This window comes from Gorilla gorilla, chromosome 10 (assembly GCF_029281585.2).
Source record: "Gorilla gorilla gorilla isolate KB3781 chromosome 10, NHGRI_mGorGor1-v2.1_pri, whole genome shotgun sequence".
Classification (NCBI taxonomy): Eukaryota; Metazoa; Chordata; class Mammalia; order Primates; family Hominidae; genus Gorilla; species Gorilla gorilla.
The window spans coordinates 53198643-53215091 of record NC_073234.2 but is presented as its reverse complement, the minus strand read 5'-3'; the positions used below and the strand labels follow the sequence as shown (position 1 = coordinate 53215091).

The 16449-nt window shown below is 38.4% G+C and overlaps 1 protein-coding gene across 3 annotated transcripts in view; it reads right to left on the bottom strand.

Annotated features, from left to right (window-relative positions):
* The window catches only part of SENP1 (SUMO specific peptidase 1), a 62184-nt gene that overhangs the window by 19236 nt on the left and 26499 nt on the right, over positions 1 to 16449 (bottom strand). For 2 of the 3 annotated variants that reach the window (XM_019038625.4, XM_019038627.4), the window contains exons 7-13: positions 11513 to 11616; positions 11147 to 11430; positions 8488 to 8542; positions 3749 to 3787; positions 2415 to 2499; positions 1884 to 2039; positions 525 to 656 (exon numbers count right to left, since the gene is read on the bottom strand). In XM_019038625.4, coding sequence (XP_018894170.2) covers positions 525 to 656; positions 1884 to 2039; positions 2415 to 2499; positions 3749 to 3787; positions 8488 to 8542; positions 11147 to 11430; positions 11513 to 11616 — 855 coding nt within the window. The remainder of the gene's footprint in view (positions 1 to 524; positions 657 to 1883; positions 2040 to 2414; positions 2500 to 3748; positions 3788 to 8487; positions 8543 to 11146; positions 11431 to 11512; positions 11617 to 16449) is intronic. The other variant, XM_063694030.1, reaches the window with a different exon arrangement.

Genomic DNA, 16449 nt, shown 5'->3' with positions numbered 1-16449 from the left:
AATATTTAATAATAATATAACTTTTTCAATGTCCACTTAAAAAATATCATACATAAATGGAGGCTATTTTGGAAAGCTTATCATTCATAATATAAGTGATCTAAAATGAGTAGAACTTAGGTAGAAAGGGAAGTAAAACTGGATTCCTATAAAGAAATCCCAAAGTATTCCTTCATGCTGCAACATGGTCAGCTAATACTTATTTGTTCAGAAGAGATGAACTGCAGAATAGGAGCCTTAAAGAGTGAGAACACCAATGAGTGAATGTCTTCTTCAATGTTCAAATCTTCAACAAGAAAAGGTAAATTCAGTGGTTCTCAGACTTTAAAATACACCTGAGATGTTTGTTAAAAATGCCTGTCTCCACCACACTCCCTCATAGTTACAAGAATGAAGAGGCCTATGAGAGATGATTCCAATGCAGGTCATCCACGGACCACATTTTGAGAAAAAGTGAGATAATGCCTTAATTTAACTGCCACTTAATGTTTACTATTTGTATGTAAAAATAGATGCAATATTACCTCATCATTGAGCCAATTCAGATGGTTTAGAGTTTGAATATCTTTGCGCGTAATGGTCAGGCGAAATGCTTCACTGAGAACTTCATCCTGATTCCCATTACGAAATACATTCTTTATTTCTTTCTCCATTTCCTAAGAAAACAAAAGGTGTCAAGACATCAAACACGTGTGGCTTCAGAAAAACCGTATTTCTCACCAAACCCCATATAATCCTCAGACTATATTTATCACCATTCGATTGTTTATAAATTTACTGTTAATCAGTTTACTTCTAACATTTTGGTTTCTATTCCTTCCCAGTAATCCCCGATTACTTCTTTCCACTTCATCTAGTCCTCCCTTCTCTTTTTCAGCACAACATTCAGATCCTTGTTTCCTTATATTAATTCCTAAAGTCTGGAACAACCTTCTGCTATCAAATTTTCTAAGCACATGAGAAAAATTAACTATATTTTATATCTCTGGTCCAAATGACTTCCTGAGAAACAGAATTTTTCATAAAAGGTAGTAAGAGAGTAAAGGCAGTATCTTTTAGAAATTACTCTCTTAGAGATCTTTTTTTTTTAAATGTAAAGTATGGAATTCAGTACAACTATAATAAGTGTGTTATGCTCACCAGCTACATGGTAGTGTTTAAAGAGAAGTATGGATAAAGAAACGGATTATCTAAAAGTGTACACAGACCTCCATGTATTTTCCAAATTTTCTATAATGGGTTTTATTACTTAAAAAAAGAGCAAATCTCAGCTTACAATTTGAGGTCAAACTATTGTATGTGTGCATTAAGTAAAAATGCACATGACATGAAAGACAAATGTATTAAATGCTTCTTCACCGAAACTGTTAAAAGCCACCCATAGTTCTTTCATAAATTTTCAATATTTTAAAAATAAAGCCCAGATTGGTATATAAAATAAGCGAAAGCTGAAATATACAAGAAAATTTAAATAACATGTGTTCTATGGCTTTGTGTGTGTGTGTGTGTGTGTGAGATGGAGTCTTGCCCTGTCACCCAGGCTGAAGTACAGTGGCATGATCTCGGCTCACTGCAACCTCTGCCTCCCAGGTTCAAGCAATTCTCCTGCCTCAGCCTCCTGTGTAGCTGGGATTACAGGTGCATGCCACCACACCCAGCTAATTTTTGTATTTTTGGTAGAGATGGGGTTTCACCATGTTGGCCAGGCTGGTCTCGAACTCCTGACCTCAAGTGATCCACCCGCTTCAGTCTCCCAAAGTGATGGGATTACAGGCGTGAGCCACCGTGCCTGACCACTATCGCTTTTATGTTTGAAACTCATCCGAGGGATTCTTTCTAAACATAATACTTAGTAGTGTAGAAATTAAGTGTATGTAACTCACCTCTGTAATTTCAGGAAATTCATCTTCACTATCAGTTAATTTATGACCTTTTTTTTGTGTTTCTTGGGCAACAGTAACAGGAATCTCCTTTTCAAGAGGTACACGAAGATGTAGTTCTACTGAATCATGTACTGAATGTTCCCGCTCCTGCAATCTCTGAAAGATAAAACTTCAGAGTAAGTGGGATAAAGAAATCTGTGCATGTTCCTTGATTTATGATAGGGTTATGTCCCAATAAACCTGTCATAAGTCAAAGAGCGTGCTGAAATGCCCATTGCTTTTGCTTTTTTGTAAAGTCAAAAAATCATTAGTCGAACCATCACAAGTAGGGGACTATCTATATTTGTCTTATGTACAATGAGTAGCACTGACTGGACAGACCAAGAACATTTACGACATATCATAACATGCTATGCTACCATATGATCTTGGAATTACAACAGCAATTACCCAAATCTGGGTAACTTTCCAAAATAGTTTCTACTTTAATGTACTATTTATTTGTAATATTATTCCAATTTTCTTTTTTACCTGGTTTTGAAGCTGTAAGGCCAATGCTTTCTGTTCTTCAATCTGGCGCAATCTTTCTCGTGCTCGAGAATCATAAACACTAGTTCTAGAAAATGAAAAGGAACGTGACCAAATGTAGACCACTCTCGTTATCAAACATATTGTTGATGTACACTGAATATTAAATACAGGACCCTCACAAAGAAAAGTCTAAAATCCTTACACTAACTTATCATCCTTATTTTAAGACATAGAGTGAAACCACATAATGTTACTGAAATTACTCTACTATTTTTACTTATTATTTTTTATAGAGATAGGTTCTCACTACAGTGCCCGGGCTAGTCTCAAACTCCTGGGCTCAAGCGACCCCCCTACCTTGGCCTCTCAAAGTGCTAGGATTACAGATATGAGCCATTGCACCCGAACTATTTTTACTGAAATTACTAAAAATATCAGTGTGCTGCTAAATGTGAACAGATGACGTGTTAACATTTGTAAACACACAGTTCTTTTCTTAACATGCTTTTAAGATTATAGTGAAAGCGAAACTTCAGTCTGGAAATCCAAAAATGGGATTGAACCCCAAAGGAGAAACGACTACAAGATATCACTGAAGTTTAATTCAAATACTACATTTTTGATAGATTTTTAAAAAATTACCGAGACCGAGGGGTTTGGATAACTTAAGTTCCTTAAGTGAGACTAAATGCTTTCACTGATTTTGCAAAGTCCAGAAATATGAATTATTCAATAAATTAGCTTTACAAATGCCAAAATAGGATCATTTATTTTCCCTATTATATAATAGCTAACTCTATTTTTCCAATTTAATTTAGCTTCAACAATTGTTATAGATTTAATAAACATAAGTATAGAAATGTTCCAACTCCAACAATATTTTGAAAACCCAACAACTTAAAAGTATAAACAGGCACTTCTTTTTTTTTTTTTTTTGAGACGGAGTCTTACTCTGTTGCCCAGGCTGGAGTGCAGTGGCGTGATCTCGGCTCACTGCAACCTCCACCTCTCAGGTTCAAGCAATCCTCCCGCCTCAGCCTTCCAAGTAGCTAGGATTACAGGCACGTGCCACCACGCCCAGCCAATTTTTGTATTTTTAGTAGAGATGAGGTTTCACCATGAAGGCCAGGCTGGTCTTGAACTCCTGACCTCAGATGATCCACCTGCCTCGGCCTCCCAAAATGCTGGAATTACAGGCGTGAGCCACCGCGCCCAGCCTAAACAGGTACTTCTTATTGGCAAAAAATAAGCAGGATGATTAGCTAATTGTTTGATTTCTTCTAACTAAAAATGAAGCGATTGAGAAGGAAAAAATGATACCAAAAATAACTTACAATTCTTTGATCCACAGCTCTGCCTGGAAGAAAGTAGAACTATGGGTAGGAAAAGAAAAATTTGACAAATGAGCAGGAGGCTTATGAGAAAATTAAAATATTTTCATCAATAAAAATAATCATTTAAATTGTTTATGAGTGCTTTACAAGTATGGAATAAGTAAAAGGAATCTAAATGACATAAAATAATTGTAACTAGGAATTAAGGAGACACAATCCTTATGCATACATATTAGTTAAAATCATATGGATACATATTAGTTAAAAAGGTGACCCAAAGTTCAGCAGAGATACTACATTTGGCATAGCTCCCTACTTGCATGAGACCAACATTACGTGAAAGAGGACATCACTTCTCAAAATAATACATTAAGCTAGAACATTGCTCTTCCCAAATGACTCAGATTGAAAGATTTATTAAAAATCCCCACCCACAAAATAATCTACATCAAATGGCTAACAAGCCAATGAGCCAAAGCAGAGAATCAGCAACACAACTTCCTTCCAAAGATGACAGGCCAATTCTAGGTCCATGCGGCTCTTGCTGACAACCCAAGTGATACGCTGAGCAGAGCCACAGACATGATTAATTGTCCTAGAGACTCTTATTTTTCTCAAACTTCCTTATCTTCAAACTCCTAACTAGGCAGGATCTATCACAGAAACACAAAGAAGAGTGAACACTTTTCCAAAGAAAACTATTAAATATAGAGAACAAGTAAACAGAGCATCAAATTGGGAGTTAAGAGACCTGGATCAGAGGCCAGGCATGGTGGCTCATTCCTGTAATCCCAGTGCTTTAGGATGCTGAGGTGGGAGAATCGCTTGAGCCAAGAGTTCAAGACCAGCCTGGGCAACATAGTGAGACTCTGTCTCTTAAAAAAAAAAAAAAAATCCTCTGCAACTAGAATAGTGCTTGGCACATAGTAGGCATTTAGTGTTTTTTTTTTGTTTGTTTTTTGACTCTCACTCTGTTGCCCAGGCTGGAGTACAGTGGCACAATCTCGGCTCACTGCAACCTCCACCTCTCGGGTTCAAGAGATTCTCCTGCCTCAGCCTCCTGAGTAGCTGGGATTACAGGCACCCGCCACCACACCTGGCTAATTTTTTCTTTTTTTTTTATTTTTTATTTTAGTAGAGACGAGGTTTCACCATGTTGGCCAGGCTGGTCTCGAACTCACGACCTCAGGTGATCCATCCACCTTGGCCTTCCCAAAGTGCTAGGATTACAGGCGTGAGCCACCATGCCCAGCCATATAGTATTTCTTGACTAAACAAGTAATGTAGGGACAAGCAGTTTTCTTCAATGGATCAAGGTATCCACTGGCTCCGGAAAACAAAATGCAGGGAAAATCTGCTTTTCCAAAGAGATGCATTATTTCTCATATAATTGAGGCATATAGTAATAATAACTGCAAATGTTTTTGAGCACATACTTAGTGCTCTACATGTAAAACTCTGCTCTAGATGTTTTATGTATTAGTTAAGCCTAATGAAAATCCCTACACTATTTAAACCTCAACATAATATATAAAAAAGAATTATTACTCATACTGTACAGAAATGAAAAAGGAGGTTCAAAAAGATAATTTCTCTTGAAAAGCTAGGATTAGAAATCTTATCTGTCCAATTCCAAAGACTGTTCTTTCGACTGTGCCTTTCAATAGATCAAAGCATTAAAAAAAAGCGGGGGAGGAATAAGTACTTGGGCTACTCAAGAGAGCACTTCAGGCTATCTAGGAAATTCATTTGTTTAACAAAGATTTATTTACTGAGCACCCATCATATGCCAAGCACTATGACCAGCAATGGGTGACAGATACAAAAGTATTAGTAACAAACAAGGTAGAAGGATGGAGGGAAAAACTAACATTATCTGGCAAAGTCAAAGAAATCTTCTGAGAAAAAAAAAATAACACCTGGATGAGATTTTGAAAAGCAAAATTAAGGCCAGGCACAGTGGCTCATGCCTGTAATCCCAGCACTTTGGGAGGCTGAGGTGGGTGGAACACCGGAGGTCAGGAGTTCGAGACCAGCTTGGCCAACATGGTGAAACCCAATCTCCACTAAAAATACAAAAATTAGCTGGGTGTGGTGGCGTATGCCTGTAATCCCAGCTACCCTGGAGGGTAAAGCACGAGAATCACTTGAACCCGGGAGGCGGAGGTTGCAGTGAGCAGAGATTGTGCCACTGCACTCCAGCCTGGATGATAGAGCAAGACTCTGTCACCAAAAAAAAAAAAAAAAAAAAAAAAAGAAAGAAAAGAAAGCAAAATAAGAGCTTACCAAGTAGACAGAGAGAGAAAGGGACATCCAGACAGAAGGATCAGAATGTATAAAGGCAAAGAGGTATGACACAGCATAGCATATTCTGGGAAATAAAAGCAGATCTTCATTACTGGAACTTAACTGAGAGGCAGTAGTGGAGAATTAAGAGTAGAGAGCCAATAAACCAAGCCTCAGCAGAGTAGGCACCAACTTTGACAAAGAGCATCGCTCAAACAGCCTTACCCAACAGACCATTTCTCCTGCCATCTCATTCTTTAGTCATCACTAGGGGAAATCCTCCGTAAAGGAAAGGCAGTCTTAGTAAAGAACCATTAAGGAACTGAGATCAACTCTTTACCTGAGAGATCAACTTCTTCCCAAGAAAGTTGCATGCATCTTGTGGCATTTCATGTGAAGCACTTATAAAAATAAGTGTTTTATCTGTAAGTTAATCTTCACAATTAAGTGTAAGGTATCAATACTGGCATTTTATTGATAAGGAAACTGAGGTTCAGAAGAGTAACTTGTCCAAAGCTACATGAAGCCTTTTCCAACCCAAGATCAGAAGGCAGATCTGACTCCAAAAAAGATGTAAGAAATAAAGAATCCAAATTATGAAGTCTCCCCAAAAGACTTAACAAATAGAGAATTTTAAGAAATATTTAAAGCTTAGAACATATGGGGAGCTGCAAAGAAGTAGGGGAACTGAGATGAGAAAGAATATTTCATTACCCTTAATCTTCTCAACGGAAAACTGGTATTATTCTCATCCTAGCAATTGAATTCCCAAAGCCATATATGGCAAAGGCATAGCAATCATAGTAATGATTACTATGGATTACTATTACTGTATTACAGAGGAAGAAGTATTTGATACCTCCAGACAAGTAAAGTTTCATGCAGAAGTTCACATGTGAGTTGAGACCTAAAAGATAAAACACTACTGACAGACAAAGTTGAGGTACGGAGGACATTCCAGGCAAAAAGAACACTGAATGTGAAGGTAAGAAATGCTTATTGTATTTACAAACTGAAAATAGTCCAGCTTATAAAAACACATGAAAGAGTCCCATATTTCCATATGGCTCCCTCTTACCTCCATCATGTCTCTGCTCAAGTCACTTTATCAGAGACTTTCCATGACCACCCTATACAAATAGTATCCTCCCAATCCTACTCTATATATTATCCTGCTTCAATTTTCTTCATAGCAGTTATCACAAGGCATATATGTTTGTTTATCCTTCCCCTCAAGTAGAATGCAAGCTCCTTGAGCATAGGGACTTCACATTGTCCTTCATCCTTCCCCTCAAGTAGAATGCAAGCTCCTTGAGAATAGGGACTTCACATTGTTCCCTATTATCCTCAACATTTATACTAGTACCTGGCACACAGTAGCCTCTCAGTAAATATTTGTTAAAGTGAGAAAGTGAGGCTTGTGAAAGAAGTGCTTTGTATACCATAGTAAGGAGCCTGAGCTTAATTCAATGTCTGATAAACCACCCTTGAAGGAGGTTAACAAATAATCATTAAACCCCTTTAATGAATGATCAGACATGAATTCTGAAAGATCACTCTGATTGCAGCATGGAAGATGGACTAAAGAACACAGCAGGCCGGGTGCAGTGGCTCACACCTATGATCCCAGCACTTTGGAAGGCCAAGTCAGGAGGATCGCTTGAGGCTAGGAGTACAAAACCAGCCTGGTCAACATAGCAAGATCCCGTCTCTACAAAAGAAAAATTTTAAAGTTAGCCAAGTGTGGTGGCATGCATCTGTGGTCCCAGCTGAGGCAAGAGGATCACTTGAGCCCAGGAGTTCAAAGCTCCAGTGAGCCATGATTGTGCCACTGCACTCTTGCCTGGGTGACAGAGCAAGACCGTGTCTCAAAACAAAAACAAAAACAAAAACAAATGAAAAAAGAGCAAGGCAGAAAAATTGTTTCAAGAACATGGTATGGTGGAAGACGGAATGAAGAATAAAATAGAGGCTGAAGGAAGAACAATTATAAAGCCACTAAAATAATTCAAGTAATACGTGAGAAAGGTCTGAATTGAGGTAGTTTTACATTATGTAACTTTTAGTGAAAAAGCTGTGATTAAAGAAAGGGAAAACAATATGTTAAGAACAAACTTTTAGGCCAGGCATGGTGGCTCACGCCTGTAATCCCAGCACTTTGGGAGGCCGAGGCAGGTGGATCACTTGAGGTCAGGAGTTCGAGACCAGCCTGGCCAACACAGCAAAACCCCATCTCTACTAAAAATACAAAAATTAGCTGGGCGTGGTGGTGGGCGCCTGTAATCCTAGCTACTCGGGAGGCTGAGGCAGAAGAATTGCTTGAACCAGGGAGGTGGAGGTTGCAGTGAACCAAGATCGTGCCACTACACTCCAGCCTGGGCAACAGAGCGAGACTCCGTCTCAAAAAAATAAATTAATTAATTAATAAAGAACAAGCTTTTTCCAAAGTTTACCTGGGAGTTGGAGTCTGGGAATCTTTCACTTTCAGTAAAATCACAGAGTCTGATCCTAAAGAAACACAAGAGCATTTCATTAGTAATAAAACTCCACAGTTATACTTTCTAGATATCTTAGTTTAAGTTCCCATACTTTGCTATATTTTATTTCCACAAAAATAACATAAGAACAAAGGTTAGATGGGAGAGAGAGAGAGGCAAGTCCATTGTCACTGAGAACAGAAATAGGTCTTAGAGAAGAACTTGCTTCACAAATAAGAAAGACCCTGGGAAATAACAAACATATTTGCCCTTCAGAATTTCCTCCTAGGCTGCACTTGCTCCCTGTGCTTCCTGTCTGTTTCAGGAGAACAAGAACATGGCAGGATTCCTTAAAAGTCTTCATGGTAGTCCTCTATCTGCAATTTTGGTTTCTATGGTTTCAGTTACGCATAGTTAACTGCGGTCCAAATATATTAAATGGAAAATTCCAGAAATAATTAGTAAATTTTAAATTGCATGCCATTCCAAGTAATGTGATAAAAATCTCTATCCAGCTCTATTTCAGGCATGAAATCATCCCTTTGTCCAGCATATCCATGTTGTATGCACCACCTGTCATTTAGTAGTCACCTCAGTCATCCGATTGACTGTCTCAGTATAGCAGTGCTTGTGTTCAGTAACCCTTACTTAATAATGTCCCCAAAAGGCAAAAGTAATGATGTTGGCAATTCAGGTATGCCAAAGAGAAGCTGTAAAAAGTGCTTCCGCAGCCTGGCCAACATGGTGAAACCTGTCTCTACTAAGAATACAAAAATTAGCTGGGCATAATGGCTCACACCTGTAATCCCAGCTACTCAGGAGGCTGAGGCAGCAGAATCGCTTGAACCCAGGACATGTGAGGTTGCAGTGAACCAAGGTGGTCCCACTGTACTCCAGCCTGAGCAGCAGAGTGACACTCAGTCTCAAAAACAAAAAAAAACAAAAACAAAAACAAAAGACACTACTTCCTTTAAGTGAAAAGGTGAAAGTTTTTGATTTAATAAGAAAAAAGTAACATCTTCATTACAGTATATTGTTATAATTTTTGTTATTAGTTATTATTGTTGATCTCTTACTGCACCTAATTTATAATCATTAGTATGTATGTATAGGAAAAAACATGATGTATATAGGGTATGGTATATATAGTATACTCTCCATGGTTTCAAGCATCCACTGGTGGGGGGCGGGTCTTGGAACATATCCTCCCCCCACAGATAAGGGGGAACTACTGTAGTTCATGATCTACAATGCGACTGAATTAGGTGAAAGAAGGGGTGGGGGAATGGAAGAGGGAAAGAAACTGGAAGAAGGAGGGAAGGGGGACAGGGAAGGAAATAGCACCCCAGGAGGTGTCTAAAAAGTACAAATTTCATCATTCTATTATGTATTTTCTCTGCTGAATACTACTCAAAGGCAGGAATCATGTTCTTCTAAAGTGCTGTCATTAGAACCTCAGAGTATTTATTACGTGGTGCAAGGAAAGTAATTAAACAGTGCAATGTAGTATATTTGTTTCAACTTAGTTGTATCTAAGTATCTGCAACACAATGTATGTTTCTGAGGTTAAAGGAGTTTGGGTTTTTTGGCTTTTTTTTTTTCCTTTACAGTTCTCAGTACATCACCTCACAAAATATAACAAGAGTCTTCATGGATATGTGCAGCTATACAATGATGCTACCAAAAAGTTTAATCCTGAGTGAGAATTTTCATAAAGTACAAGTAGATTAAAAAAAAAACTCAAACAACCTGAGAAAGGAGGGGAAAGACTAGTGCTCCATCTATCAAAAAATCCCTGATGTTTAACCATTTAACCTACGACTTGTTTTAAGTTACATACCTAAGTACATACCATAAATTGATACATAATACATACCTAAAGAAGGGGAAAATTAAGGAAACAAACCTATCACGACAAAACCTTAACTAACTGGAATGCAAAGAGAGTGAATATTTCAGTTAGTTGAAAGTTACGTAGAAAACTTTTTGCTTCCAATGCTGACAATCATTCTAAAACGCACAAACCTAAGTACTTAAGCTTCAATATTTATCTGATGTTTCAAAACTCCTACAACTTCAGAATTCTTACTTACCACTGTAAAGTCATAGAAACAGAGAAAGTGCTGAAGCAATTGGGCTGAGTATATATACTCTGACTCTAGCCTCTACTTAGGAAGTTAATTGTTTAAATAAAATGTATCAAATCATTTGCATCTCGAGGTAAGAAAAAAAGAATATCCTATTTGTGGGTTTAGTTTACTCATAGCATGGTTAACTGAATCATATGTATTTAAAGTATGTAAGTACATGTCTTACAAGTTCAGTATCCCTTATCCAAAATGGTTGGGACCAGGAGTTTCAAATTTTGGATTTTTTGGACTTTTGAATATTTGCATTATACAATCTGAGCATCCCAAATCCAAACATCCAAAATCCCAAATGCTCCACTGAGCATTTCCTGAGTATCATGTCGGTATTCAAAAAGTTTCAGATTTTGGAACATTTCGGACTTCATATTTTCAGATTCGGTATGCTCATTTATTTATATGTATATTACAATGTTGCCTGTAATGAGCTAATGAACAGTTAATTGGCTATTAGGACTAAAAATATAGTTATATGATACCATGTTTACCTTCAGATTGTGTATTTGAAGCTGCTAAGTTATCTGGCTGATGTGGAACAGAGTGGTGATGATGGGGATGATGAAGAGTACCAGAATCTTTGGATCCAAATGCAACATCTGGGGTATAAGAAGATAGGGGATATACACTGTGGGACAACTGTTCCTGGTTAGTTAAAATGCTGGCAGATCCAGATGATGAAGTATCAGAGCCAATGATCTGAGATGCACAAGAGTTTCCATTTTTAAACAGTGAGTCTTTCAAAGTATTTTTACTGGAACTAAGACATCGAGACCTAGCAAGAGAAGAATATTGTTTCAATATCAAGTAATAAATTGTAGAATTAAATTCATCTGAAATATGCTTCTGTGACTCACAGGTGTAAAGGAAAATGTGTGGTGGGTTTGGCTATAGTAAACTGTTTCCCTGTAACCATCTGTAGCAGCTGTCTGTAAATCTCTCTTTCTTCTTCTTGAACTGTCTATAAGAAAACAAACAAACAAAAAAAAACAGTTTAAACACATCCAGTAAGGCAAGTATTTCTCAAACTAGCAAGTAAACGGAATCCTAGCTCTGCCAAAGCTCAGGCAGAATCCTTAAGATAATTAAGAATTATGGGCCTAACACAGTGGCTCATGCCTGTAATTCCAGCACTTTGGGAGGACAAGCGGGGAGGATCATTTGAGGCTAGAAGTTCAAAACCAGCCCAGTCAACATAGTGAGACCCCAACTCTACAAAAGAAAACTTAAAAAAAAAAACCAACTGGCTGTAGTGGCACATGCCTGTGGTCCCAGCTACTGGGGAGACTGAGGCAGGATAATCACTTGAACCTGGAAGGCGAAGGTTGCAGTGAGCCAAGATCGTGCCACTACACTCCAGTCTGGGGGCAGAGCAAGACTCTGTCTCAAAACAAAACAAAACAAAATAAAACAAAACAAAACAAAACAAAATTATCAAGTGTGTAAAAGACAGGTTGAGTAAATACCAGATAATATGCTTTGAAAAATTATGGAACATATATTTAAATAATAGTGCAGAGGAGCTATAGGCTATAAAACCAGAAAGCCAGCAGGTAATCACTTCTGAGTCAAAAGAGTCCCAGAAATAAAGGGCCTCTAAATTAGGATTCCAACAAATCCCTTGACTCCTGAAACCTGTTAGAAAAATCACAAGGAAGTAACCAGAATAGTGGAATATCTTGCCAACAGTTTCCTATTTTATTTAAGTGCAGGTACTTTCCAGAGACAATATTCATCTCCAACATTTATTTATTTATTTTTCCTGTAAGACCCAATACTACATTTAGTGAAAACCATATACTTCCTAACATTCATTCATTGACATGAACACCTACTATGCTCCAGTCACTAAAGATAATGAATGCATCGAATAAAATAAAGTTCCTGCCCTTGTGGAGATTATATTGCAGTGAAAGGAATCAAACAAAAAAACCAGTCAGGTAGTATGCAGAAAATTAAAGGGTAAGAGAATGGAAAGTGATGGAAGGAGAGCAGCAGGAACAGTTAAGATTTCTCTAAAAAAAAGTGATGTCTCAGCAGAAACCTAAAGCCAAGGGAAGAAGTCAGTCCTAGAAATATATAAAAGAATATTCCAAATAGAGGAACAACACATGCAAAGCCCTGAGAGAGGAAGGTGCTTAATGCATTCCAAAAATAGTAAGGTCCATGTGAATCAGAAGAGTAGGAAGAAATGAGATCACCTGACACAGAACCAGATTGTATAAGGACTTACAACTCTGGTAAAGCATCAGTTCTATACAGGTCCCCTGACTCAATGGGCTATGTTCACTAGCACTTAGTAATATGCCCTGGCAATTTATTTTTAATCTTATATACAGTTTAATACAACCACCAATCCTCAAAACATAATTTTAAACATTATGTCAGTGTTAGCACCATCTCGTACTGTGATATTTCGATATGTGCTGGGACTACAGGCGCCCGCCACCACGCCCAGCTAATTTTTTGTGTTTTTAGTAGAGACGGGGTTTCACCGTGTTAGCCAGGATAGTCTCGATCTCCTGACCAGCCCAGGCTGGAGTGCAGGTGCGCCATATCAGCTCACTACAACCTCCACCTCCTGGGTTCAAGTGATTCTCCTGCCTCAGCCTCTGGACTAGCTGGGACTACAGGTGCACGCCACCACACAGAGCTAATTTTTTTTTTTAATTTTTAGTAGAGACAGGGTTTCACCATGTTGGCCAGGCTGGTCTCGAACTCCTAACCTAAAGTGATCCGCCCACCTTGGCCTCCCAAAGTGCTGGGATTACAGGCATGAGCCACAGCACCCAATATGTAGTTTTTTGTTTTTTTTTTTGAGATGGAGTCTCACTCTGTCACCACGCTGGAGTGCAGTGGCACGATCTCAACTCACTGCAACTTCCACCTCCCTGGTTCAAGCAATTCTCCTGCTTCAGCCTCCCTAGTAGCTGGGACTACAGGTGTGTGCCACCACGCCCAGCCAATTTTTTTTTTTATTTTTAGTAGAGACGGGGTTTCACCATGTTGGCCACAATGGTCTCGATCTCCTGACCTCGTCGTGATCTGCCTGCCTCGGCCTCCCAAAGTGCTGGGATTAAAGGCATGAGCCATGGCGCCCAGCCACCAATTTGTAGTTTAACACTTGGTCTCCTTCCACCCTCCCGTCTTGTAGTCCCCAGTGTCTACTATTCCCATCTTTATGTCCATTTGTACCCAATGTTTAGCTCCCACTTATAAGTGAGAACATGCAGCATTTGGTTTTGTTTCTGCATCAGTTTGCCTAGGATAATGTCTTGCCTATGTTTTAACAGTTTTGTTTTCTTGGTATTGAGTTGAGCTCCTTATATATTTTGAATATCAACCCCTGATAGAATGGATGCAAATACTTTCGCCCAATCTGTAGGTTGTCTCTGCACACTGTTAATTGTTTCCTTTGCTTTTTAGTTTGATGTACTCCCATGTGCCTACTTTTGCTTTTGTTGCCTATGACTTTGCATGCAAATCCAAAAAAATCAGTGCCAAGACCATTGTCGTGCAGTTTTTCCTGTTTTCTTCTAGCAGTTTTAGAGTTTCTAGTCTTAAAGTCTTTATTCCATTTTTAGTTGATTTTTGCATATGGTATGAGATAAGGACCTAATTTCATTCTTCTACATATGGAAATATAATTTTCCCAACACCATTTAGTGAAAAGACTGTCCTTTCCCTTTCTGTAGTCCTAGCACCTTTGTCAAAAATCAGTCAACTACCTATATAACGGGTTCATTTTTTTTTTGTCATACTTTAAGTTCTAGGGTACATGTACACAACATGCAGGTTTGTTCCATATGTATACATGTGCCATGTTGGTATGCTGCACCCATTAACTCATCATTTACATTAGGTATATCTCCTAATGCTATTCCTCCCCACTCCCCCCACCCCACGACAGGCATAACGGGTTCATTTCTAAGTTCTCTATTCTGTTTCATTGGCTGATGTCTATTTCCAATACCATGCTGTTTTAATTACTATAGCTTGGTAGTATAGTTTGAAATAAGCTAGTGTGGTAGCTTCTTTTTTGTTCTTTCTGCTCATAATTGCCTTGGCTATTCAGGGATTTATGTGGTTTCATATGAATTTTAGTATTTTTTTCTATGAAAAATAACATTGGAATTTTGATAGGGATTGCACTGAATCTGCAGATTGCTTTGAGTAGTATGGCCATTTAAACAATATTAATTCTTCCAATCCATGAGCACAGAATAGCTTTCCATTTAATTGTATCTTCAATTTCTTTCAACAATGTATGTTTTTCAGTGTGTAGGTCTTTTACTTCCTTGGTTAAATTTGATTGGTTTTTTCTAGCTATTGTAAATGGGATTGTTCTCTTGGCTTCTTTTTTGCATAGTTCATTGTTAACAGTGCATAGAAATACTACTAATTTCTGTGTGTTGATTTTGTATCCTACAACTATACTGTATTCATTTAATAGTTTTTTGGTGGAGTCTGTAGGGTTTTATATATATATATATACACACACACACACATATATATACACACACATATATATATACACACATATATATACACATATATATACACACACATATATATACACACATATACATATATACATATACACACACATATATACACATATATATACACACATACACATACACTGTATTCATTTAATAGTTTGAACAGTTCTTTGGTGGAGTCTGTAGGGTTTTCTATATATAAGATCATGTTGTCAGTAAAAGTGACAATCTTATTTCTTTTTTTTTTGAGACAGAGTCTTGCTCTGTCACCCAGGCTGGAGTGCAGTGGCGCGATCTTGGCTCACTGCAACCTCCGCCTCCCGGGTTCAAGCAATTCTCCTGCCTCAGCCTCCTGAGTAGCTGGGATTACAGGCGCCCGCCACCACGCCCAGCTAACTGACAATCTTATTTCTTCCTTTCCCAAAAGAACACATGTAACGTTTTTGGCTTTGCCAAAATGAAAGTTACCTAAAACTTTAAACAAAATTCTTTTTTGGACCATCTGGTACTATCAGTAAAAGAAAACATCTTTCTCTGTAAATTACTTGTTAAACTGTTTTTGTTGTTGTTGTTGTTAAACACAGTGGCTCACTCCTATAATCCCAACTCTTTGGGAAGCCAAGGCAGAGGATCACTTGAGCCTAGGAGTTTGAGACCAGCCTGGGCAACAAAGTAAGACCCTGTCTCTACACAAAAAATTTTTAAAAATTAGCTGCATATTAGCATGTGCCTGTAGTTGCAGCTACTCAGAAGGCAAAAGAGGGAGAATCACTTGAGCCAGGAAGTTGAGGCGGCAGTGAGCTGTGATTGCGCCACTGCATTCCAGCCTGGGTGACACATTGAGACTCTATTTCATAAAATTAAAAAAAAAATTAAAATTAAAGAAAGCCCTAACTGTTCTTTACTGAATAAGAAAATTAGGGGCTGGGCACAGTGGCTCAAGCCTGTAATACCAGCACTTTGGGAGGCCGAGGCAGGTGGATCATGAAGTCAGTAGATCGAGACCATCCTGGCTAACACGGTGAAACTCCGGCTCTACTGAAAATATAAAAAATTAGCCGGGCACGGTGCTGCCCGCCTGTAGTCCCAGCTACTCAGGAGGCTGAGGCAGGAGAATCGCTTGAACCCGGGAGACGGAGGTTGCAGTGAGCCGAGATCGCGCCACTGCACTCCAGCTGGGGCAAGAGAACAAGACTCCGTCTCAAATAAAAAAAGAAAATTAGGATCTTAAGAGTAAAGGAAGCAATAATTGCATAGCATGATAAAGTTAAAGAAGCTAGCTAATGTTACAT